Here is a 26337-nt window from a genome sequence, read left to right as displayed (position 1 = left end):
ACAGGTACACTGTGAAAGTTAAAATAAGAAACACGTGTTTAATTCAGTGCCTGGCACACAGCGCTCAAAAGTGCTAGCTATGATTAACACGTTACCTCTCACCCTCCACAGGCCCACATTAAGCAAGTAACAAAACAAGGAAACGCCAAACGTGAAAGCTAGAACCGAAACATACGATTCTAAACACACGCCTCAAGCCATTGGCAATCTAAGGGTCGCCCTGCGTCAGTTGCGAGAACTTGTTAGGGTGAAAGCCAAAAAGCTATCTCAGAGGTATAAGTTACCAAGGCTTCGAGGTCTCAATTGAGGGAGGTCCGCCCACTATCGGTACCGGGAGATCCTCCCCGCGGTCAAAGTCCTAGTAGTCCCGGGCTTCTGAGGCTCTGCCCCCGGGGCGCCACGCCCATCTTTAGTCCGACGCGGATGCTGTCCAGAGTTACTGAAACTTCGCTTCTCTCTAAGCAACCGAACCGCTGCAAGGACAGGAAGAGGAAAGAAAGCGCTGTCAGAAGAGCCAGATGGGCGGGTTTACGCAGACTCTATCGCCTCAGCCCACCATGGGGCATTCAGAGCGTCCTGGTCGCCATGAAAACAGGCCACACCCCGTCCACCCCGGACCGTAGTTTGCAAGAGCGCAAGCGCGCGCGCCCTTCCGCGCATGTGCAGTGCTGCTCAGAGCCCGCCAGCCACGGTCTCCGGCGCCAGCTACGCCGCTGCCGCTGTCACTATGGCCCATTACAAAGTGAGGGGGGCGTGCGGGCGGTGGCCAGCCGCTGGTCGGCTCCGGGTGGGAGTTGGGGCGCGCGCGCGCAGGTTTTGGGGGTCTGAGGTAGCGATGCGGAGGCGGGGTTTGTCGAGCTCCCAGCGCCTTCTTCCTGCTCCGGCCCCCGGTTTCGGCCACTGACCCGCCGTGTCTCCTCAGGCCGCCGACTCGAAGCGCGAGCAGTTCCGGAGGTACTTGGAGAAGTCAGGAGTGCTGGACACGCTGACCAAGGGTGAGTATGGTATAGGAGAGGATTCCTAGTGACCTCGTCGTGCTTCTCAGGGCTGCGCCCCTGACGTTCCGTGGCGTGTGGAAGGAGGGAGTACAGGTGGGACCTGTCCGAGGTCCAGCGACGTGGGCCTCGGGGTTCCGCGCACGCCTGGCTGTGGGACACCGCTCGGGCTCGGGTCGGGTAGCCTACCTAGCTCACGCTACCACTCCCTCGGCCGGGAGTGAAACTCTTGCAGCTGTTGCAAAGTCTCTTCAACTTCCGTTGCTTTGCCTCGAGCAGCCGCTGTGGGCATGTTTGCTAAAGATCTTGAGATCCCAATTCCTCCCGCCTTAGTTTCTGCGGAGTCCTCAAAATCCTATTAAGAAACATTAAAGCTCGAATAAAGTGGTGAATTTTACAGATGTGAACGTGTGCTATGAAGTAGCTAAGTGAGTCTAATCCCCAAAGTAGGCGATTGATACATAGTCATCAGGCTGTGGCTTTTCAGCCCGCGTTTCATAGTTCACTTCAGTTCCTATACTGTGCAGATTTCATAATTAAAGTATTATTACAGATTAAGCAGCCTGATAGCTCATCAAAATGGTTATATCGTTTTCACATTTTAAAATGGAAGCTGTTACACTGTGTCTCTTCCTCCGGGGCTCAATGAGGGTGCGTGGAGCTAGAGGGTTTCAAGAGATGGTTGGGGTGCTGCCTATTTCATTCGCTCAGCAGTCATTTGAATGCCCAGGGATGAGGACCAGGGTCCAAACGAAAAGAACAGTAAGTGTCTGGGGAATAATTTGGTAGCTGTTCTTTGGGCAGAAGCAAAGGTTAGGAAAAAATTCTAAAAGAATAGCTGTACCTTAGCAGAAAGCAGGACTTTTAATCCCAAAGCATGGACCGGTAATTTTACTTTGGCTACCTACCATGGAAGGGTTTAGGTTCTAGTTTCTCTCTCTCTTTGCAAATAAATTTCAGCAAACGTTAAGGGACTATGGTATGAAAGCCTTTTCCTCTGTTGTTTCGGCAAGTGTCACAGATTCTTGGAGGCCCTCCCCCCTCAAAAAAACTCTACAAGTTCATTTCTTTCCCTTATTTAACCATTTCATTCAGGTCTGTGTTCTAGGTACTGGCAACACAGCAGTAGAAAGAAAAATTTCCCTGCTCTAAATGAGCTTATATCCTAGTTTGGGGAGACATAATACATAGTCCCAGCCAGTGGTGTTACAAAAACAAAAACCAAAAACAAAAAAAAACCAAAAACAAAAAAACATAGCGAGGTAGGGAATAAAGAGGGTTGGGTGTGCCATTTTATGTGGGATGGGTGGTGTCGGGGAAGACCTCTCTTAGGTAGTAGCATCTGGACAGAGACCTGAATGTAATTTCCGATGTTAGGAGTTCCAGGAAGTGTAAAGAGGCCAGAGTGGGTGGATAGAGCAAGTGAAAGGCAGACTGGTAAGGGGCAGGGAAGTGACCCTTGTGGGAGCTGATACTTAGGTTGTACAGCCTTGTGGCCATACATCGATTTTTCTTCACAAGATTGGAAACCACTGGTGGCTTCTTTTCCATTGCTCACAGCTACTGGTGTCTAACCCCTCAACCTATCTACACTTCCAGTTTCCTAAATAACATCAGACAACCTAATATGCTATCTACTGATGTGCTCTATTTGAAACTTGATTTTCAGCTTCAAACATAGGTACTTTACATAGATTTAATTTATAATTTTTATCTAGTGTATTTCCAAGAGCATTTGAAATTGCTTCTAACATTAAAAACACTAAAAGACAGGATGTCTAAAGATAAAGATGATAAATCATTTGGAAGAAGAGGAATTTTAGTTATTTTGAGCACTGTATCAACCTCTAAAATCCTTGCTGCTAAGGCAAAAAGTGGAACATCAGGTATCAAGTTTTTCTTGTCTGATTAAAAAGAAGTGTATTCCATCTATAGAAAAAGCACAGAAAACTTGACATTTACATCATGTTCTGTAATTATCAGCCTTGTACCACTGACAGAAATTTAAAGGTTGAAAGAAATAGGATGGGGAAAAAAGAAGAAAGGATAAGAGTATTCATGTCTTATAAAATTAGGACTCAGTAGAGATCAGTGGAAATTAATGGAAGAAAGAGAAGTTTGAGTTTGTAATTTAAAGAAAAAGGTAATAAGTAGAGGAATTAAACGATACTCTAACATATTGATGGGTCGAGAAGAATGTAGCAGTGATGTAAATATACCCACTTCTCAAAAAAGTGTTGTAAATGTATTTAGAGAGAAGAGTAACTACCAGAATTCAAAGTAGTTGCCCATTTGAGTTTTTCCACACTCTTATTTTGATGAGTTACTAAAACTCTAAAAAATAAAGGGGAAGCATGTAAGTTGGTTTACAACAAAAGTTCTTAACTTGGGATCTAGATATGCACCTTTTTTTGTGTACTTTTTTTTTCCTTTATCAGATTTTTCAGGGGGTTCCATGCACAAAATAGTTAACCACTGGTTTAGAGAGATTTTTGTCTGAGTAAATCCTGGTAGGAATTTGTTCAATAGAAGATGAGCAAGGTAGTGCTGACACGAGCTATTGAATATGAAAACACTAAAGTGTTATATTTGAATGTTGATTTGAGCATGTTAACTACTGGCAAAATTTTTGGCTGGTGATTATTTAGCATGTTATGCATGAAACTTTACTCTTTTTAAAAAAATATTTTATTTATTTTTAGACAGAGGGGAAGGGAGGGAGAGAGGGAGAGAAACATCAATGTGTGGTTGCCTCTCATGTGCCCCCTACTGGGGACTTGTCTCGCAACCCAGGAGTGTGCCCTGTCTGGGAATCGAACTGGTGACCCTTTGGTTTGCAGGCCAATGTGCAACTGGGCCGTACCAGCAAGGGCTGAAACTTTATTCTTTAAGAACATTTTGAATTAAAAAATTTTCAGTAATTACAATAGCCATGTTGATTCTCTCCTGCATTTTTCTCAAATTTATCTACCATGTTTCTACTCCTCTATTACTTTAGTGCAGGTCACTTTTTTTTTTAAAAACCCTCACCAAAGGATATGTATATTGATTTTTACAGAGAGAGGAAATGGGGTTGGGAGGTGGGGAGAGAGATAAAGAGAAACTTTTATCTGTTGCCTCCTGCATACACCCCAACTGGGGATCGAACCTTCAGCCTTTTGGTGTATGGGATGATGCTCCAGTTGACTGAGCCACCTGGCCAGGGCCAAGTCACTATCTTTTTCAACAGGATGACCATATCATCCTCTTAACTGCTTTGTTCTTGTCCCACTCGTTGATGTTCCACACAGCAGTAAAGAGTGACCCTGTCACCTTCCTGTTTAAAATGTTTCCTTGCGGGTTCTTAGGATCAGAGTCCAACTGAACTTGCAGGTTAGGTGTTCTTCCACTGTGCTCCCATAACCCACTATTTTGATTGTCCCTTGATTCTTTCTGCATCAGTTTCTTGCTTACCTTTTGCACTAGACTACAAATTCATTGAAAGCAGGGACCTTGTCTGTCTTATTCACCATGGTATGGACACTCCTAGCAATGTGCTTGACATAATAGACACTTAATATAGACTGTGATTTCAATCATTCAAATTTAAGACTTTAATTGTTGCTTTTTCTGCTTTTTGATTTGCAGTATTGGTAGCCTTATATGAAGAACCAGAGAAACCTAATAGTGCTTTGGAGTATCCTTTTCATCTTTCAAGTCAGAAAAAGGCCTTATTTTTGGAACTCTTTATTTTTCCACATTAGATAACCTTTAAAATACTTTTGATTATTGAAAAAGTTACTTTCCTTTGAATTTTTGGATGATGCTCTGTGGGTAAATATGGGTGGTGGGGTGTGGTGACTCTGATCAGAGATGCTACCCTGGGCTATTTCATTACTTTCATTCAGCTTAAGTAAATTCTTAACTTTGAGATTAGTTTTTTAAAGCATCACTTAGGAGCTGCTACCCCAGAAAATCCAGAAATAGAGCTGCTTCGCCTAGAATTGGCAGAAATGAAAGAGAAATATGAAGCTATTGTAGAAGAAAATAAAAAACTGAAAACAAAGGTAAATTTTAAAAGAGAATTTATGTTAATAATACTTTCACCTTTAGTTAATAGTTTCACCTATTAATAATAAGTTCATGTTAATATTAATATTATCAAAACCTCACTAAAATGGACAGTAGGAGAGGGAGGATGGTGACTGTCAATCTCAATTAATGGCAAGACCAAACTGATGCCCTGTCTAGAAAACAACACACACCATTGTAAATAGGACAGTCAGCAAAGTGTGGTCAAGAAGAGGTTCTTGGGAACCTGCATCAACAAAAAGATGAGAATATTGGTAATGCTGCTTCTAAAAGTATATGGAGATTTTTGAGTCTTAAGCAGTTGATTTAAGTTACTTTGTGAATGGCACCTCTTAAGGGTTGTGCAGTGCACAATCTACCTAGTGATGTGGTGACCCTGTAATGTGTTAGTGTACCTCTGTAAGTTTGTTTGCACTTAATTTTGTCTAGTTCTGAAGTTTTTTCTTTGTTTAAATTGTGAGAATTTTCATAAACTTCAAATTAGTCAACTTTTAAAGTCCTTGAGGTTTCACTACATTCTGAAACACACAGTACATGTTACATTACTCTAGGAATTTCTCATAATGTGTTTTATTTTCTCAATACCATTTCGAGATAAGCAAAATAGGTACACAGGTGAGGAAACTACAGTATAATGAAGTCTAATTAGTTTCTCAAATCTGACAGCTAACTGAAACAAATCTTAGCCTAGTGTTCTTCCATAGTAGTAGTAACTTAGCATAAAAGAAAATGCAGAATCTTAAATTACCAAGATTCCACAATGTGCAAATACCAGTTAACTCTTAGGCACTTTGTTTAAATAAAAGACATTGGCAGCTCTTTACTGACTGGCTAGTTTCATTTATGTCTCATAATTTTTCTACTTTGTAGGACAAAGCTCATTAAACTTTTGGTGGAGGGGAAGAAAGTCCCTTATTATAAGTCAAATTATCATCTTTGGGAAGATAGAGATTATTATACATCAGTGTTTATCAGTGTAGTCATAAATTGGAATTAAATTTTAGTTTCATAGTAATATTAAAAGATTTATGTAAAAAGTATTCATTAGGTTTGATTGTATTTAATCTTAAAACATTGAATGGTTTAATTATTTAAACATATAAACTTACTGATTCAATAATTAAATTGAATATAACAGTTAACTTGTTTTGTTACTATTAAGTTTTTTTTACCCAATTTAGAACAAAATTCACTTAAACTCCTCTGTCTTTGCCCTATAGCTTGCTCAGTATGAACCACCTCAGGAGGAGAAGCGTGCTGAATAAGATTCTTCTCAGTTGAAAAGACACTGAAAAATGGTTTTGTAAGACTTGAATAGTTTGTATAGTATATAATCTTTTCTGAACAGATGCTATAGAAGTCTTTTAATATGTTAAATTCACCTATCACACTTTAACTGTTATAAACACATATTAGAATCACTAATAAAAACTCAATATAACTTTCTTTGGGTCTTAAAAGCAGAAGAATCCAAAGTGAATCCTGAAAAAAAAAAAATTCTAAACACAGCCATCTAATTCATTTCCTTAAAAGACATTCTCTTTACTAGCCTGATTAGGAATGGTGGTACTGGTTGTTTTTTAGCCCAGGAAGGTTAGCTTTTCTTTGGTTTAGTTCAGGATATGAGTACAGGTACAATCATTCTTTAAAAGGAAGATGACACTGTTTAAATTCTCCGTAGACAACTGGAGCGATCTGTGTGACATGAGATGCTTTTGCATGGGTTCCCACGAATCTTTCACTCATTTATATAATGCAGAATGAGTAACTCTTCTTCGCCACCACTTTGCCTTAGGTAACTGTGTGTGTGCCAGTTTGACACCACATTTTCCTTCTATGCAATCATGCCCTATTTGATAATGTTGCCTTGCTTGCTCTGTGCTTCAATGAGTTCTACTTGCACATTGGCCTTCTGTGTTGATTTTCAATTTGCTATAATAGCAGTTACCCTTATTGTAATTTATATAACTTGAAACAGGATCACACTGTTCCCCTGCCATACTTAGTTGTTCAGTTGAACACAGAACAGAGGCAATATAAAATTCTGGGTTCATGCACAATCTGGGATGAGAAGGGGAATGAGCCATATATCATGGAAAATTATAGTCTGTGGGTATAATTATATAGTGCTTTTTTTCTCTCAAAGTAGTTTTCTAGCCTTGAATTCATTTTATCTTCATTACCCCTGTGATGTAGGTAAGGCAGGTATGACGGGATGTTGGGTGCTGAATTTTTAGGTCAAAGACTGATATTAATACAAATTATTTACTAACTGTAGAACCTTGGGCACATCAGTAAACTGCTCTGAGATTCACTTTCTTCATCTGTTAAATGGAAAGAATAATATCTGTGCTGCCTACCTCACAGGGTTGTTGTGAGGGTCAAATGGAATGTATGTGAAAGATTTGTAAATGGTAAAGCACTATATTCTTGTTTGTTAGTCCTTTTTCCTTTTTTTTGGAAGACCTACAGGCGATGTTTTGTTTTCTTGATCATTTATTTTCCTTACTGATTGACTGATACTATTAAGTAGTCCTATTTCATGTATCCTGTCCTGATTGTTAGAGAACCAGTCTTTATTTTTCAGTCAAAAGATACAAACACAAAACGATCCATTGAAAGCTGGTTTAACTAGCAAGTTTCAGCACCTGCTAGAAACTGACTAAACCAATTATAAGGGCATTTTAATCAATCACGGTAGCAGAAATATGGCAGTGGTCTGTGCCTCTTCTAGTCACAAGTTTGTTTTTGAAGGGGGGCCAGATACTGTTGGAAGAACATTCACTTGAATTGGCTTATCTTTTACTACTCTGAGCACCTCCTACATGGACAGCAGTGGGCTGAATGCCAGGTGTTACAAAAATGAACTTGAAATTAGTTATAAGATATGTATATAAGCAATTCCAGTGTGGGCTAGGATGTGTAAGAATCATACCACCACATGGCCCAATAGGGTTTTGGAAGAGAGAGAGACTTCTTTACACTGTTGATATGACAGTCCCTTGTGGATACAGACTAGTAGAAATTTTTGTCTGGTAGCTAACCCTCATTGCTATTTTCCCTTGGGACTAGTATTAATATTTATGTAAGGCAGGTGGCTGTCTCTTGTACCATCCTTTTGGACAAGATGGCAGCCTGTGAGTTGGATAATCACACTTTTTGGTGGCACTGACCTGCTAAACTGCTGTACCAGTCAGTGCTATTTAAGAATTCAGGGTCAGCCTGACCTCTGGAGGTCCCCTTCAACATTTCTATCAATGATTTGCATGAAGACAATATACAAGAGGCTCAATGGAGTAGAAAAAGGATCCTATTCATTCAGTTCCTGCCATGCGTCAGCTAACGTAACTATAAAATGTAGATTTCATATCTTGCTTACCTCAAAAGGTTGTTGTAAGGATCAAGTTAAGTATAATGGATGAAAATTACCTTGCAATTTATAAAGGACTACATATGGGTCAGATGATAGTAAGCCAAATCTGTAGGTGCCACAAAGTTGGAAGGGTTGGTTAGTAAACTATTGAAACAAGCTTGAAAATGCTTAACAACTTGGAATACTCAAACTTCTGGGCCCAAAAAGAAAGCTGAAATATAAGTTTTATATTTAGGTTAAAAATTGCAGTTACACAAGTTTAGGCACTAGGCTTGTTGACAAAGTATAAGTTCCGGTGATTATTGTTGGGGACCACTTGTACTTCATGAATTTTTAAAACTCCATTATGGAAAGCATTAATAGAATTACTGTCAGGAGGCTAAAGTCACCCTGAAGGCTGTATTGGTCAGTATTGCATTTTAGGTGCCAGACATTTGATGGATGTTGACAAACTCAAATGCATATAAAGGAAAGTGACCAATAGAGGGCATTTGAAAACACAAGACTGTGCTAATATGGAAGCCATAGCCACAGCTGGCATTTAAAATTATAATAAAATTAAAAATTCAGTTCATTAGTCACACTAGTAACATTTCAAGTGCTCAACCCACACTGGCTACTACAGTGACCAATACAGATGTAGAACATTTCTATCATCAGAATAATCTACTGGACATCACCATAGACGGAATGGTTGAAGGAACTGAGTATGTTTAGCGTGGAACGGAAAAGATTTAGTGGATAATGACTACAATCTAGGGCTGTCATGACAGAGAAAACTACTCCTGTGTTGCTCCTCTGTAAGCTCCTGGGAGTATGATTTTTGGCCTGAGTAAGAGAATTTTAAAGTTTTACCACAGGTGCGATTGGCCCCCTTTTGAGATAGTTCTCTTTTGGAACTACTAAAGTGTATGCTCTATGTGTATCAGATGGTGTATAGTGCATCCTCTTTAAGGTTGGACTAGATCTCTAAGGATGTGTCCTACCTTTAACTTACAGAGTCAGACATAACCAAATCCAAGACCTCCATGAACAGGCTTTCCCTTCATAATCAAGAAGTTAGTTTCCTTGGAAGACCAGTACCACCACCACCCCTACTTTAAGACAAATATCCTCTTTTATCGAATTTCCAAATCTAAAGCCTGACTGTCAAGGGTGAAAATTCCTCTAGTTTTCTGAAACATTTAGTGACAAGGATTTCTTTTGATTTGCTTCCATTATTTATTCCTTTGGTCTGGGGGAGGGGGTGCAATGTTTTACTCGGGGAGCAGGGACATGGAATTACTGGAATAGACTCTGACTAGGTGGGAAGGAGGAGAAATGGACTCATGCTGAATTTGAAGTGGTAGCAGTATGCACTGTCAGTGATTTGCTGAAGTAAGAGATGTTCTACCCGCTAGAACGAACTGTGTCACACTCCTGACTGTCTCGATTGAGGTTTTGCCCTCACCCTGGCTGGCTCCTCCTCCATACCTTTGCATTTCCCAACCATACCCATCCATCCTACCGTAGACCAGCTCCTTGTAGACTTTCTTACCCTCTCTACTTCGATCGTTATTATCTGTACTTTTGACCTTCCCACTTGTACCGAGGCTACTTACGACATTTATCTTCGAACGACTGGAAGGTAGGCAGGGTCCGAGTCGGCTTTAGTTTTGTGCCCCAGCACTTCGCAGACGTCAGTAAGTGCTGGTTTGGGCGGGTACAGTTGTACTGGGAGAACAATCAGTTCTTCCAAATGCCCAGAAAGCATCTCCCTTAGCGATAGTCCCCGGAGTTTCGAGGAAGTCGAGAGCGGTGAGAAACAATGAGCGTGGTTGGGCAGGACCGAGGTGCGGGCTGCGGGCTGTGGACTCCAGACTCCGGGCTCCGGGCTGCGGGCTCCGGGCTCCGGGCTGCGGGCTCCAGCTCCGGGCTGCCGGCTGGGGTGGAGAGCTCAGGGCTCCTCGGTGGGGCCACCCTCCTCGTGACTCCTCCTCCCCCTCCTCGGTTTAGAGTCAGGTGATTCTGGGCACGTGACGGGCACCACCTACCCTGCTGCTTCCGAATGACACCTAGGGTAGCCAATGAACGGCTGGGCCTCGGAGCGGAGCCAATGAGAGCCGGGCTCCAGGGGGAGGGCCGCATGGTGGTGGCGGCTGCCGGGGGCGGCGGCAGAGGTGGTGAACTGGGGAGGCGGCGGCCTGGCCTGGCCTGGCCTGGCCTGTCAGGGCGCGGGTGGCGGCGGCTCTAGCACCATGTCCCTGCAGTACGGGGCGGAGGAGACGCCCCTCGCCGGCAGTTACGGTGCGGCGGATTCGTTCCCAAAGGACTTCGGCTACGGCGTGGAGGAGGAGGAAGAGGAGGCGGCAGCCGCGGGTGGTGGGGTTGGGGCGGGGGCCGGCGGAGGCTGTGGCCCCGGGGGCGCTGACAGTTCCAAGCCAAGGATTCTGCTCATGGGGCTTCGGCGCAGTGGCAAGTCCTCCATCCAGAAGGTGAGTGGGGCTGCGCCGTGCTCCTCCGCCCCTTCCCGGGGGCAGGGTGGGGGAGGCCCCCCAAGGAGGGCGGTGGCTGGAGCTGGCCGGCAGGGCTGTCCCACCGCACTTTCTCTTCTCCTCTTGGGGAACAGAGCCGAAGCGCAGCCTGTGTGAGGACTCCGACCTCTGAGTCCACACCCAAGTCAGCTGAGGCCAAGTGGGTCCCCGAAGGCGAAACTGGCTGGCTGGAGGCAGGTGCTGTGGCACTGCCGGGACCTCCGCCTCCTGGGGACCCAACCCCTGTGCCTTATACGAAACCGATGTACTCCCCAGTTGTGATTTAGAGAACACACAATATTTTGTGTGTTCCACTCAGTTAAGGTAACCTGAATTTGCAGGGACTCCCAGGTGAGCCCCAGGGAACAGCGTCAGAAAGAGTTGTGAAGAAGTCACTGGCCATTTTAATGCTTACTCTTGTTGCTAATTCGGAGAGTTTACTGGAACATTATTGGATATTGGGGGCTGCTGTTCCACTTTTAGTACTTGTGGCTTGGCGAGTGTAATTGCTGGTGATAATATCCCTGTGTGTGGTCACAGAAATCCTCTGGGACCTTAAGAATAGTTGCAGACCTATGTCCATTTGCTTTCACTTGGGGTCTGTCAGGACCGAATGGAGGACTATGCACTTTTTGTAAGGGGAAAATACAGGCCAGGTTAACCTGGTCATAAAATGCCAGATACCTGCTCCTTTGCTCTTCCCACTCTGTTGCAAAGGTCTACCCAAAATACATTTCTGTGTAATACTTTGTAGACAATGTTTTTGAAAAGTCATTTTTTTTTTCAATTTATGGGATTGCATGCGTTTCTCCTCTACAACAAGATTTGAGTACGTCTATGATAGGTTTGTAGCAAACTGATCTTAAATCTTTAATTATTACAATTACTGACTGAACCTTGGGAGTGACTGTCCATTTTTCTCTTCTAGAAAATAACAGAAGTAAGTTAGTTTTGTGTTAGAGTTGTATGGATTGTGATTATTGTGATTCTTAACAATTGCGTTTACCATTTCTTTTCTCATGGAGTTTCCCTGTCAATTCCTAACCCTTCTCTACCCCGCATATATCACTTTCTACTTGATAACATTACTGCCTATGTTTTATTTCTTCCCGAAGACTGCAAATTCAATGAGGACAGGGTTCAGTCTGTTTCATTTCTGACTTCTCTTTGGAACCTAATGTAGACATCCAATAAGTTTTCAATGAGCAAAACTTCTCTAGCTTTAGCTATAAGCTTTCATAATCTTAAAGCAGATTTTTGCAAAATTAATACAATTCAACAGAAAAAAAAATGAGATGAGAGTGCTACTGCTAGTATTGAATATGGTGCAGAAAAAATAGAAAAGCTTCAGCTTCAAAGTAGGCTGACTGGAAAGTAATTTGGTATCTTTTTTTAAAAAGATTTTATTTTTTAGAGACATGGGAAGGGAGGGAGAAAAAGCGGGAGAGGAACATCAATTCATCGCTCTCACGCACTCCAACTGGAAACTGAGCCTGCAACCCAGGCATGTGCCCTGACTGGGAATTGAACTGGCGACCTTTTACTTTGCTGTATGGCACCCAAGCAACTGAGCCACACTGGTCAGGGCGTTATATTCTGTTTTGTCAGAAGTAAAGAATGGTGGTTACCAACGGATACACTGTTTACCTTTTACCTCTTTTAAAGTTACTGCTCTGGCATCAGGTTCTTTAGGTTAATTCATGGTAGAATTTTCAACTTTAAATACCAAGTTGAACAGTCATAAAATTGTTTTTCTTTTAACAGGTGGTGTTTCATAAAATGTCACCCAACGAGACCCTCTTTTTGGAAAGTACCAACAAGATTTATAAAGATGACATTTCCAATAGCTCCTTTGTGAATTTCCAAATATGGGATTTTCCAGGGCAAATGGACTTTTTTGACCCAACTTTTGACTACGAGATGATCTTCAGGGGAACAGGAGCTTTGATATATGTCATTGATGCACAGGTAGTTAGGAATAATTGTTACTTATTTCAATTTTTTGGTGGCAAAAGATGTAGAAACAAAGCAGAGTTGTTTATCTTTGTCATGTGCTTCTTACAGCACATTTCTTTGCCAGTTGATTCCCTAGCAGTGTAAGAGATGCAACTGCGGATGTGCTTTGGAAGCAAGCATGCCATTGTGCAAGTACAGAATAGCAGATGATTAGGAGATGTGATTTATGTCCTTGAGTTCTAGTTAATGAGTAGCTTTCCATTTTTATTTGTTAATAGTAGATATTGCTCTACTTCACTACTTCAATAATGATGTTACTGAAAAGATCTCATCAGTGCCCATAATATAAGGAGGAATATATGAATTGAGCCAGTAAATGTTAAAGTGAATAGTTTACTTAATTGTCCAAACTGATTTTAGTCCAACAAGCATTTATTAGGAGCTTAGCAAGTGGCAGGCCCTCAGATAAATGGGACATGTCTCTATCGTTAAGAAGCTTACTTTTTATAAGCTTGATTATATAGGAGTGCTTTCAGAGTGACGGGCTCTGTAATGGGTGCTTTCACATATCTGATCTAATTTATTTTTTATAATACTGTGAGGTAGGTAACTGTAATTCCAGTTTTTATGGCTGAGTAAACTGAGACCACAGAGTTTAAGCAAATCTGCTTCAAGCCATATGTCTAATGGCAGAGCTGGGGTTACTTTAAAAACAATTCTATTGGAAGAAATGTCCATTTCCTTTTCCCTTTCCTTATATTATCAGTATCAAAAATTACAAGCATTAACTTGGTAATTGAAGTTTTTCATCTTGAGAGATTAAAGATCAATTTAGTGGTATAAGTGAATGTATTTGAGTTTGTGTACTTATGAATAGTTAGGATAATATATTTTCTGTGGTGTTTTGAGGCTTTCTTAACTGATGACTTGCTTTATAAGATTTCTTTTTAAAAACTATTTTGTTCTGACTTACAGGATGACTACATGGAAGCTTTAACAAGACTTCACATTACTGTTTCTAAAGCTTACAAAGTTAACCCAGACATGAATTTTGAGGTTTTTATTCACAAAGTTGATGGTCTATCTGATGATCACAAAATAGAAACACAGAGGGACATTCATCAAAGGGCCAATGATGACCTTGCAGATGCTGGGCTAGAAAAACTCCACCTTAGGTAACAACATGTGTGTTTGATACGGGAGCCCTGAAAAATGTGTAAATGTGTTCCCATATCTGTCATTACAAATGCATAACTTTCTGTTACTGGTATACCCTTCCCAAATCTCTAATGTTTTTGACCTCCTCTTTGTTGAATTCAAGCAGTTTTGGGAACCTGATGCTATTGAGAAGTTACTTTTCCTCTTTTTCGCGTTTTCCTAGAGGTTGAAGTCATGTGAAGTGTTTCTGTTGGTGCTTTTCCAAATTCATCCCAAGAGACTGGAGCCAGGCTGTTTCCTCATGGCATAAAACTGTTTTGGGACTCCCCTTTTTTGGTTTCATCATTCCCCCCCGCCCCATACCTCATTTCAAGGACTCTGTTACATTTGCTGTAGATCTTCGTAGCTTGAGTTTTCACAGTATTTTTCTGAGTAGAAGGAGCCTTTTTTTAATCCTCACCCAAGGATATTTTTTATTACTGATTTTAAAGATAGAAGGGGGGATGGGGAGGAGTGGGGGAGAGAGAAACATCCAATTGGCTATACACGACTCAGTGAGAGGTCAAACCCACAACCTTTTGGTGTATGGGATGATGCTCCAGCCCACTGAGCCACCTGGCCAGGGCAGTAGGAAGAGCCTTTTAAAGAGGGTTTACTTTCAAATCTGGACTCTAATGTATCTTATGTTTTTCAAAACACTTTTATGCTTTTATGACAGTCTCAAGTTTGGGTTAGGTGGGTTTATCCTATAAATCTGTAGGGCTGCTATTAAGTTTGTTCTAGGTAGAAATGAGCAAGAAAATGTTTTTTTGATGATATAAAGAGCTGATGTTACAAACAGCTTAAAGGGGAAGCAGGGGAGAGACATGAGTGTATCTATTTCCTTGTCCCACGTCTGTTACAATGACTTCCTTATAGGCTGAAGCCAACCCCATCCTTGCCTGAAATATCCCCCGGGGCTTCAGACTCTAGAGTCCTTCAGTTCTTTTAGGAAATCATATAGAAAAGTCTTATTGATCTCTAGTTTACCAAGATTAAAATTTAAAAATATTTTTAAGTCATTCATGCATTAAACAAAAAGCAGTACAGTATTTATGAGAGAAGTGAAAGTTCTCGTGAAATTCCTCAATCATATTTTTTGGGAATCCACTATTAATAATGGATTTTAAGCCATGATTGTCCTGTGTTCCCTAGTGCCCATGGGAATCCTTCTTATACTCAATGTCCCTTTGCAAGGCTTCCCACTCCAGTGGTACACACTGTCCCTTTCCCCAGTTCTTTATAAGACCTTATGTCTTGTTAACCTCCGAATTCTGCATCAAGTTTTTAATAATTAATACCAGGCCTATGCATGAGGCTCCATTTGATTCCTGGTTTCCAGAAACTCAGCGTACTAAACTGCCGTTCTTCCTATCCCTATCCCTGTCCACTTCCAAGTCTCACTGTCCCTGCAGAACCTTCTCAAATTGCTAACCTTTTTGCCTAAGGAAACTCTAAAATATTCCTTGGTCCCTAGTGCCTTTGGTGAGTCATCTTGGTCTCATCTGTTTCCTTGCTCTCACGTCTAGAGCAGAGCCTCATCTTGCGTAGGGTTGAGTTCTTAGGTCAGCTCCTCGAGAGCACTGTGTCTTTAAATTAAATGTAAAGCGTGATACCCACAGTTCTGTGTTTCTGACTTTATAATATGTACTTACAAATATGTCATGGATACAACTGTATAATGAAGAGAATTGTTCACGCTGTTTAAATTGTTGAAGGTTCCTCTCCCTCAAATTCTCAAATATGTGTTTTGTCAAATGTATAGATGTTACTTCTCCAGTGTACATCCTTTTAGTCCACCAAATTCCTGTCCCATTTTTTATAGGTCACCAGCTGCCATCCTTCTTAATAGGTTATTTACATACATTCTAAGTACCAGTTGTATTCATTTATTTATTCAGATATTTATGAGCACTGTTTAGGGCAGTGGGGTGGCAACTGCAGGCAAGACTGACAGTCTCTCTTTGTGGAGCTTACATTCTAATGAATGAGACAGTGCAGAAGCACTTACAAATGTATAGTGTAATTTTAAGTTCTTGTCAGTGGTATGAAGAGAAATAAATTAGAGAAAAGAAGTAGAAAGCAATGGGTACAGAAATACTATTTCAAGTAGGGGGGGTCAGGAATGGATTTTCTGAGGAGGTGACATTTCAGTAGAGAACCAAATTATGTATACTTATTTATTAACTGTCACCTGTCTTCTCTAAACTCTCTTTCTCTTTTTTAAAGTACTTTTTAATTTAGCCCTGGCTGGTGTGGCTCAGTGCATTGAGCACTGGCCTGCAAACCAAAGGATCACTGGTTCGAATCTGGTCAGGGCACATACCTGGGTTCTGGGCAAGGTCCCCAGTAGGGGGCACGCGAGAGGTAGCCACCCATTGATGTTTCCCTCTTTCTCCCTCCCTTCCCTTTCTAAAAAAATAAATAAAATCTTTTTTTAAAAGAGTACTTTTTAATTTAATTTTTTAATCCTTACACAAGGATATGTTTATTGATTTGAGAGAGATAGGAAGGGGAGGAGAGAGAAAGAAACATGGATTGATTTGCCTCTCATATGAACCATGACCAGGGATCGAACCCACAACCTAGGTAGGTGCCCTGACCAGGAATTGAACCTACATCCTTTTGGTGTATGGGACACTGCTCCAGTCAACTGAGCAACCCGGCCAGGGCTCCTCAGATTTCTCTTGACTTTTTTCAGTTATGGGCTTAAGAAGCCAAGATTTTTGAATCAGATTGCAAGGAGTTAGGTGAATATTCAAGTTTCTGCTCGGAAAATGGCTTTCCTCAGTATTACCTCAATTGCCTGATGTGTAAATGCAATAAAAGGGCGGGATAGCTACAAGCCAGGTGGGAACACCGCATTTGTCATCTTCAACTATGGGAATGGTAAACAAGATAAAAAGGCTTTATTTGAACTTACTGAAATCAGTGTTAAGAAACTTAAAATTTTATGTATTATAATTGTCACCAAACTTGAGACTTTTCAGATTGATCAAACTGTGTTATGTTTTTCAGCTTTTATTTGACTAGTATCTATGATCATTCAATATTTGAAGCCTTTAGTAAGGTGGTACAGAAACTCATTCCACAACTGCCGACCTTGGAAAACCTATTAAATATTTTTATATCAGTAAGTGAGCTATTTAATTCACTATAGTTTTTTATTTCATTTTCATTGAATATATTTGTATTATCAAGTTCTCCAAAAAAATGGTTTGAATTTCTCTGAATCAAGTTTAAAAACTAATGACATAGTTAACATATAAAAACATTAAAAATGGCTTGAGTTATTTTCTGAATTCTTTCCTTGGTACTTATCCTTTTTGTCTTAAAATGAATTGGTGAAAAATTTTCTCATGCTTTCTTAATTTAAAAATATCTTCATGATACCTGTTTTCTGAAAGAAGAGTAGCACCTGGACAAGACTGAGTTTTGGGAATTTGGCGTAGTTTATTCTCTGCCGTAACGGAGGTCACATTAAAAAATGGATCTTTTCATTTTCTGGCTAACTAATCTTAGTATCATAATTTACGTTCATGTATTTTGAGGACTTAGCTTAATAAAAAAGTATATCCCTCCAATAAATTTAGCATTCAGCCATTATATTTTCTGAACATTACTTTGAAGGACTCAATGTGTAGTGATCTCCAGTTTTTTGGGCTTTTGCATTATGCTTTGCTAATGGTCACATAAAGCCTTTCTGGTGGCAAGGTCATTCAAATCAGACTGATTATTGTAACAAGAAAGGGTTACTGAAAATGTAGCATGGCTTGATTTTTGGAGAATTTTTTTGTCAATGTTTTTTATGGTGTACTAGAAAATAATTCATTTAAGTGATGAAGAAAAAAACAAATTTGACTGACTGATGCACTTAATGTCAGTAAGTCATAACAGAGAAATAATTTCACTTTTTTTCTTTGGGTAGCAGAAGTGCCTCTCAACCCAGTACTATCTTTTATTTTAGTATTGGGTTGTACCATTAAAAATGTCCTTGGATATTCATCAGTAATTCAAGATCTTTGATAAGTTGCAAATTGTGATTCTTAAAAAAAAACAAAAAACCCCAGACTGAACATTTCTTCTATTTTTTCTCCCCCCAAGAATTCAGGTATTGAAAAAGCTTTTCTCTTTGATGTTGTCAGCAAAATCTACATTGCAACAGATAGTTCTCCTGTGGATATGCAGTCTTACGAACTCTGTTGTGACATGATTGATGTTGTAATTGACGTGTCGTGTATATATGGGTAAGTTATGTACATACACCTCCAAGATCTCAGATGGAAAACTACCAGTTCGATTTGTCAACGGGATTAGTTTCTGAGGCCTCTAGTAAGTACTGTCTAAAGTGGACTTGTTCTGACCGTAGTGCTTCAACCTGGCACATGATTTCTCTGCTGAGTCTTACTCCTTCAGAGAGGATGGATAAGAACAGTTGAAAAAAATGTGACTAGAGCCATACTTTCTCCTGCCGTTATTTGGCAGCAGGGTTGGGGGGGAGGGGGAGGGTTGTACTGCATCTTCTCACTTAGGGACTTAGCTAGATCAAGAGGCTAGATTAATTTATTTAAAACATTCTGAGTGACATAGTGGGTACTGGTTCCTAATTTAACCTGAGGCTTTGTGGAATGAGTTATCCCTAAGGAAATTGATGTCAGAAGGACTATACGTCTAAAAATGTGACCCATATATCTGAATTTCTAAAGTAAATCTGTAAAATATACACTCTTCCTTTATATAAATTCACCAAACTCCATACAGAAATTTATAAAAGCCAACAAAGATGTGATTTTGTACATTATCCCAGAGGATGAGTGAAAACTTTGGAGAATTACTGGTATTTCAAAAGCCAATAACCTCTGTTGCCTCTGATAGCCCTGATTCCCCTAATATAGCAATTTTTACCCAGTGTGCCACAGCAAGCACACTGGTGTGCTGCAAGAATTTTTAAACCATGCAATCCCTGACTGTGTAGTCAGGGGCACTGACCTCTTTTCCCTTAGACTGTCAAATTAAAAAAATGACAATAGCCAACACAACAATAGCCATTTGGTGTAAATGAATAAAAATTATACCTTTTTTGGGGGGGGGGGTCAGATCAGCAAAAAATGTATTTTTTGATGTGCTGCGTAATTTTATTTATTAGTTTATGTGTGCCATGAGATGCAAAAGGTTAAAATCGCTGCCCTGTTACATTAACATCACTATTCCCAAGGCACTGTCTGATGGTCTGACGTTGCTTTTGCTTTCAGATACCTGTGCCCTTTATCTGTTTTTCTTCTCTGCTCCACATAGTCTAAGGTCCTCTTTCATTTCTCTGTCCCTACACTTTGCCTTGGTCTTTCTGCCTAATTTGTCAGTGCCTTTCTTTAGCTGTCTCTGAGTAGCAGAATGCATTTGTCTCAACTGTTTTTTACTTGTCTATTCCATCTCTATTTTTCACTTTTGGGATTACATACCCTCCTTTGTTTTTATTTTTTCCATAATGAAAATGAGATATCTGTTTATGTTATTCAGTAGAGTTTCATGTTTTCATTCCTAATTTTAAAAAATGGATGACTAGAACATTTGCTTTTTCTTAAAAATAAATGAAAATTTTATAAACCAATTTTTTTCTGTAATTAAAGTCAAAAGTAGGTGTAAAGTTTATTTTCAGTGTAATACATTACAAAGTTACATTATAAAGTACATTGTGAAAGAAAAAACCCATTATCATCTTCTTATTAACACAGTCTATGGGTGCACTTTGGTGTGCTTTATTATAGTTTAATTTCCCTCTTACCTGACTGTTGATTTACATTTTTTAAAGGGGAACTACATTTAAGAATTCTAGAATGAATGATAGTTCTAGTTTAATGAAGTTTTCAGACCCTGTAACGCTCCTTTTGCAGGCATCAGGATTTTGCATTATCTTTGATAAACTGTATTTATTTTAGTTTTTTTGTTACTCTTTTTTCACTAATGGTAGTTGTATTTTTACTTCGGGTCCTTTATTTGCAGACTCTGTCAGGACAGAGTAGCATAAAAGGACTATCTTAGCCCGCTGTGTTTTATGCGTCTTAGGTAAATAAGATGAAAGTGTGAATGTATGGGATGCTGCATCAAGGTCTGGGACCCTAGACACCTGAAGTAAAATGTCTGTGCCAATATATTTAATTAAGCCAGTATTCTTCTTTCATAAAAAACATTTGGGAAACGGGGTAGAAAGACTCGTCATTGTGCAAATGAAATGTGACAAAATAACCTAGTTGAGAACCCAGTAATGAACAATACTTTCTTTTGAAACAGGTTAAAGGAAGATGGCAGTGGCAGTGCTTATGACAAAGAATCTATGGCAATTATCAAGCTGAATAATACAACCGTCCTCTATTTAAAGGAAGTGACAAAATTTTTGGCACTGGTCTGCATTCTTAGAGAAGAAAGTTTTGAACGAAAAGGTAATGGCATTTTAAAATGCTGTTTTTATGTTAAGGTCTCTTGTTATAATTTTTTAGGTTCTTGAAAACAAGAAAATAATATTTCAGTGTTAGACCAGAGATTTTCAACCAGAGTGCCGCAAGAATTTTTAGAACACGCAATGCCTATTTAGTCAGAGGCACTGACCTCTTTTTCCTTAGATTACTATATAAAAAAATGGCAGTAGTTAACACAACAATAGCTGTTTGGTGTGACGAATCAAAATCATACCTTTTTTTGTTGTTAGATTGGAAAAAATATATATTTTTTGGCGTGCCTCAGAATTTTAGTAATTTATGTGTGCCATGAGATGAAAAAGGTTGAAAATGGCTGTTAGATGATTAAAAGCTCAAATTACTTTTGTCCCTTCCCTTCCATATATAATTATACTTACTCCTTCCTTTTGATATTCTATTTTAAATCAAATGTTTTAATTCCAGCCTCTGTTATTTCAGACCTTTTCATTACCCAGGTGCCTGCCATTTGGCTTCCACCTGAACCAGTTACTGAGATGATTCTTTCAGAGGTTACTAGGTTACCCCCTTGCTGCGTTCAGTGGCCTTTTCCCATCCTGTAGCCTCTTCAGCCTTCTGAAGCACATGACCTTGTCAGTCTCTCTTTACTCGAAGCTTCCTTCTTCCTTACTTGAAACTTTCTTCTCTCTTTGCTTTCCTAAAGCTGAACCCTCTGCATTATTTTATGTATTTGTTTTTCTGACGATCCATCTCTCCTGTTTCTTTGTTTTTCTTTTTCGTGGTTCTTAGTGTTCTTCAGAGTCAACCCTTTCTGCTCACTTCTCCTCTTCTCCAGGTCAGCTCGTCCAGCCCATGGCTTTAGTTAATCTTCTCTATATGGTTGATTGAAAAATTCACAGCTGCAGGTCTGACTTGGGCCCATATTCCTGTCCCATGTTTGAAGCTATTGATAAGACATGTACACTTATTTGATTGTTTTCTTGCCATGGTGTCAAAAACTGTTGAACATTTTCCCCTTTGTTTCATGGCCATCCTGGCTGCCCTACTCAGTTGTTTGTTATGACTTTTTTTTGATGTCCAAGCTTACTTGTCTCGTAGTCAGAGAATTTGGTGGTGGTATTGCTGAAAGGGCTTTTGCAAATAAGAGGGCATTCAGTGTTCCCCTTTTCCCATTCTTTTCCTGTATGCTTACATTGAATTTTCACCAAATCTTAGCATTTGTTATTAGGAACTGTTTCTTGGGTTTCCTTTTTATTTCCACTGTCAGCGACGCCAGTATAGATCCCTCCAGACTTGTGGTGCTGCAGCAACTTCCTATTTGAGCTTATACATTCAGCACATACAGGGATGGGCAAAAGTAGGTTTACAGTTGTGAGTATGTAAAACAGTTTATTCTTGTGTTATTATTTATTAATTTTATTATTTCAGTATGAACACCTTTAAACCTACCTTTGCTTACCCCTGTGTGTGAATCATCTTTTGTTTCAAAAGGCGGCTAGATTTTAGAGAATTGCTTTTATCATGTTACCTAACTATGTATGGATCTACAATATCTGCTACTTACCACAACAAGTCCCTGCCCTTCTGCCTGAGATTTTAGTTAATATTAAATGATAAATATTATTTCATTAATGTTAATATTAATTATTTCAGATATGCAAAGCTTTTTGGATAAAACAAAAATATGTACTTCTTTGAGCTTAAGAACTAAAACATGACAAATACATATATGTCCTCTGTGTCTTCTGTGTATTTCTCAGTTGAAAACCCCTCCTTTGCACCTGTAATGTTTTATTTTTCCCATGCATGATTTATTCTATTACTTCACCTCTATCCATAAACAATATAGAGTATTGTATATCTTCATATAAATGACGTAAAAATGTAAGTAGTCTCTTCTGTAATTCAAGATTGTTTTTGAGACTTATCCATATTGGTAGTATACACCTCTAGTTCATTCATTTTCACTGCCATACCATATTTTATGGGTTGAATATGCCACAATTTATTTTCTTGTTGCCGGACATTTAGATTATATTTAAGATTAAAATTAGTTTTGCAACAAATGCTCATTAACAATTTGCCTTTGCATATGTGAGAATTTCTCTAGAGTATATATTTAATAGTGGAATTTATAGAGGACCTAACGTCATATTTATTAGACATTGCTCTCCAAAGTGTCTTTACCATTTTTACCTTGACAGTACTGTGGGAGTTTTTGCCATTGATAATACTTGATATTGTTAGACTGTTTAGTTACTGTCAGCCTGGTAAATGTGAAATAGTATCTCATTTGGCTCTAATTTTTACTACTTTTAATAGTTAGGTCAAGCGGTTACCTTTTTATGCCTGATCAGGTTTCTTTGGTAATTTACTACTTCTTACTCCTTTTCTTTTTCATACCGTATCTTTTTTGTACTTCTTAGGAGTTCTTTATTTTTCTCCATTATAATGTTTAAGATTTTTAAAAAAACTCTTAGGTATGGAAATTTTCAGGTATGTATAAAAGTAGACCAGCACGATGACTCTTCCAGTACCCACCTCCCTGCTTTAGTAATGATTAACACTGCGTCAGTCTAGTTCCCTGTATGTCCTTTTTCCAGCTTACTCTTTTTTACTCCTTCATTGTGAAAACTGTCAAACATGTAAAATAAAAGTAGAGAAAATAATGCAATGAACTCTTTTTAATATATTACCCAGATTCAACATTATCAAAATTAAAGCCAGTCTTATTTCAAGTCTATACCTCTCTCCCTACTCCATTATTTAGAAAAACATCCCTGACATCAAATTACTTTGTACAGATTTCAGAGATATTTCTAAGAGATAGTACTCTTTTTCAAATGTAACAGTATTACCATTAAGAGATATAAACAAATTAATAATGATTTAATAATATCATCAGATACCAGGCCAGTGTTCAACATTCCCTGTCAATTTTATTTTACCATTTGCAGTTTTAATGTAGTTGAACTTAGGAAAACTTTTCTTTATACTTTTTTTCCCCTGAGTCTGAAGGATCTTCTTTGTTTGGCTCTAACCTACTTATTTAGACTTGATTCCCAGTACTTCCTACCAAGAATTCCCTGCCCCTCTCTTCAGACTAATACCTGCCTTCCACCTGTGCTGTGTTCTCATTGCCAGTGTTCTTAAAATTTTGTTCCTCTTTCCTGCCTGTTGAAATCTTGCTTGTTTCCCCAAAGTTCTGCTTAGTATCTGAAGTTTCATTAGCTGTTTTTGCCCTGTACTTTGCTTTCTTTCCTTTGGACTTCTTTCACGTTTGTAAGTCATTTTGACACCAGGCTGTTTTTTTTCCTTTTTCTATTTGTTTTTGTTTTTTTGTTTGATTTGTTCCTTGTGTGTTGTCTTTATGTCTCATATCCTTGAGGACCTAAGTACTTTTCTTTCTGCTCTACCATTCTTAGCACTGGCTTCTGTTCTCAAGTTCACCTCATAGTCCAGAATGTCTCTAGGAGCTCCAGCCATTTTATTTATATTCCAGTCATTAAGGAGGAACAGGGGTGAGGAAAGAGTATATTCTCTTCCTTTCTAAGGAGACTTTATGAAGTCCTACACACTTGGATTTATCTCATTGGCCAGAATTGGTCATGTGCCATACATAACTCTTAAGGAAGGCCAGGGAGTGTAAGTTTCAGCACCAGTATGCTTATCCAAGATTGGGGTTCTGTTTCCGAGGAAAAAGGAGGAAAATGGATGTTTAGTAGACAACTAGCCATTTCTGTCATACAGTAGAATTCTTTGATTGATCAGAATCTTGTTTGGGATCCAGTTCATGAAACAGATGAAGAAGATGCTGCCTTGCTTGAGAGGCGGGGTACAGGATGCCTAAGGCTCTGCCTGGTGGGCCTCTCGTACCTACCAAACCTCAGGGCTCTACCAAATGTTTGGCCAAACTACTATGCTGTTTCCTTTAGTTCTTCATTGGCTGCCCAAAAAACATGTAAAAGGAAAAGATTCATAATTCAAAAAGTATTATATTTTCATTGTAGATTTTATTGTAAAATTTTTGAGCAAATTCACCTTCCTAATTCCTTTGTTTGTTTAACCGCTCCACTCCCAGACCCCAGAGATACCAGTGTTAAAAATTTGGGCATGTGCTTTGTTCATTTTCAGTGTTGACAATTCCTCAGTTGGATGTGTGTTTTTTATAATGCATATAAGTTAGTGTTTTCTGTCACCAAGTGTGTCCTAGTAGATAATTTCACTGTTGACATTCAGGAGGACTGATCTTCTTTTTCCCTCTTGCAGGTTTAATAGACTACAACTTCCATTGTTTCCGAAAAGCTATTCATGAGGTTTTTGAGGTGGGTGTGACTTCACACAGGGGCTGTGGTCACCAGACCAGTGTCCCCAGCTTGAAAGCATTGGCACACAACGGCACACCGCGGAACGCCATCTAGCCTGAGTTCCAGTGGTCGGGGCTCTGTGCCGGCTTACTCTTCACTCCAGGGTCAGATGCCGCGTGCTACAGGACATGGGAGTTGCTGCTTGTGGGAATCTGGTGCCTGTCCCACTAGAGACGAGGGGTAGAGTTTCCATTTGGACGAAAACCCCTTCAATCAGTGGTGTACAACTGAAACTACTATTTCTTCTTTTTAAAAAATGGCAAAAAAAGAATTATAGAAACCACAACTCAAGTGTGTGTTTCTCCTCTTTGGGGTCCTACTTTAAGTAGTTGGGATATATTGGACTGGAGATAACACCACTTACCCATCCTTACCAGGGAATGTTGCCATCATTTATCAGTTGAAAATAATAGAACTGAGTTTTTATATGCTTCACTTAGGTTTTCAGTTGAGTAGTCTCTAAAAATGCTGCCTTGCTTAAGTTCTAACACTGCCTCCGATTTCAGTTTTGGGCATTGCATACCTAAGACCTTTTAAATGCATTTGCTTGCTAACTCAGAAGACTCATGGTCTGACTACAGCAAAGGACATTCCTGTATTTGTTACCGAAGAAATGAGAAAATTTTATGCTGCATCAGGTCAAGGGCAAAGTTCAACAGTGGAAGTACTGAGGAAAAAATTTTTAAACAGAAGAAAATTTTTGCGCCTGTGTTTTGGGTACCAGATATCTGGATTCTTTCTCCTGCATAAGATAAATGATCATGATCAATATAGCAAAAGGAATTTTTAAAAATTGTTTCCCCCACAATCTCCTCTCTCTAGGGAAGGAACTCATTATGTCATTGAAATAGTTAACTCATTTTTCTTTAAATTTGATACCAGCAGCTACATACCTTTTATTTTAAGCTGTCTAGATTCCTTAAGTACTGCTGTTTTATTGACTATGAATGACCCTATGGCACTGGTGGACTGTCCTCTGGGAGTTGGAGAGAGCACGTGGCACCACACATGTGTTGTTCAGCATTCTTTGTCTCCAGTATTCTGACACCAGGTGTCAACTGTGGTACTTTCTTCGCCTAGCATATTAATTCATAACTGTTTCTTTTTGTTGTTGGTTGATACCCTGTCTATTGATTTAAACTTACACATTATTTTTACTCCACATGCCCAGTAGTCGTATATTCCAAAGCCACTGGACCACTTGAGTACATAAGTGCCACTGTTTAATGAAATATGTATATTCAGGTCTGTAAACCTGACAGTGTGACTTGGAGTGCTTCCTGCAGGTGACTGACTGCTGAGTATTTACATGGACCATGGTGATATCCAAAAGAAAAATGCTTTTATATTTATAGATTATTTCATTGAACTATATAAAATGGGTATCAATAAATGTATTTACACCAAAATTAGTTTTTTTTATTTGCCTAAGAT

At 39.4% G+C, this 26337-nt stretch overlaps 2 protein-coding genes across 4 annotated transcripts; both read left to right on the top strand.

The window, feature by feature from the left end:
- Window positions 1-655: 655 nt before the first annotated feature.
- MYCBP (MYC binding protein) lies at window positions 656-12770 on the top strand. 2 transcript variants are annotated; one of them, XM_054572009.1, is made up of 6 exons: window positions 656-742; window positions 923-995; window positions 4623-4671; window positions 4912-5041; window positions 6287-6369; window positions 12717-12770. In XM_054572009.1, exons 1-5 carry the CDS (start codon window positions 659-661, stop codon window positions 6329-6331), a joined length of 381 nt encoding a protein of 126 aa, XP_054427984.1. In that variant the 5' UTR covers window positions 656-658; the 3' UTR covers window positions 6332-6369; window positions 12717-12770. The 2 variants fall into 2 exon arrangements, with proteins under 2 accessions (XP_054427984.1, XP_054427983.1); XM_054572008.1 differs by lacking the exon at window positions 12717-12770 and having other exon boundaries at window positions 6287-7484.
- Window positions 10599-26337, top strand: RRAGC (Ras related GTP binding C). 2 transcript variants are annotated; one of them, XM_054572006.1, is made up of 7 exons: window positions 10599-10913; window positions 12717-12920; window positions 13884-14083; window positions 17124-17238; window positions 18210-18352; window positions 20394-20542; window positions 24806-26335. In XM_054572006.1, exons 1-7 carry the CDS (start codon window positions 10677-10679, stop codon window positions 24955-24957), a joined length of 1200 nt encoding a protein of 399 aa, XP_054427981.1. In that variant the 5' UTR covers window positions 10599-10676; the 3' UTR covers window positions 24958-26335. The 2 variants fall into 2 exon arrangements, with proteins under 2 accessions (XP_054427981.1, XP_054427982.1); XM_054572007.1 differs by lacking the exon at window positions 12717-12920 and having other exon boundaries at window positions 24806-26337.

Source organism: Pteronotus mesoamericanus, unplaced genomic scaffold (assembly GCF_021234165.1).
Source record: "Pteronotus mesoamericanus isolate MK-2021 breed Mesoamerican mustached bat unplaced genomic scaffold, CSHL_Meso_final contig_221, whole genome shotgun sequence".
Classification (NCBI taxonomy): Eukaryota; Metazoa; Chordata; class Mammalia; order Chiroptera; family Mormoopidae; genus Pteronotus; species Pteronotus mesoamericanus.
Note: the sequence above shows the minus strand (reverse complement) of the source record. Positions and strands in the feature narration are given on the sequence as shown.

Coding starts and splice junctions, on each gene's coding strand:
- MYCBP (XM_054572009.1), top strand. CDS start 659: ATGTGCAGTGCTGCTCAGAGCCCGCCAGCCACGGTCTCCGGCGCCAGC. Junction 743..922: donor TCACTATGGCCCATTACAAA/GTGAGGGGGGCG, acceptor GTGTCTCCTCAG/GCCGCCGACTCGAAGCGCGA. Junction 5,042..6,286: donor ATAAAAAACTGAAAACAAAG/GTAAATTTTAAA, acceptor TTTGCCCTATAG/CTTGCTCAGTATGAACCACC.
- RRAGC (XM_054572006.1), top strand. CDS start 10,677: ATGTCCCTGCAGTACGGGGCGGAGGAGACGCCCCTCGCCGGCAGTTAC. Junction 14,084..17,123: donor CTAGAAAAACTCCACCTTAG/GTAACAACATGT, acceptor TATGTTTTTCAG/CTTTTATTTGACTAGTATCT. Junction 17,239..18,209: donor TATTAAATATTTTTATATCA/GTAAGTGAGCTA, acceptor TCTCCCCCCAAG/AATTCAGGTATTGAAAAAGC.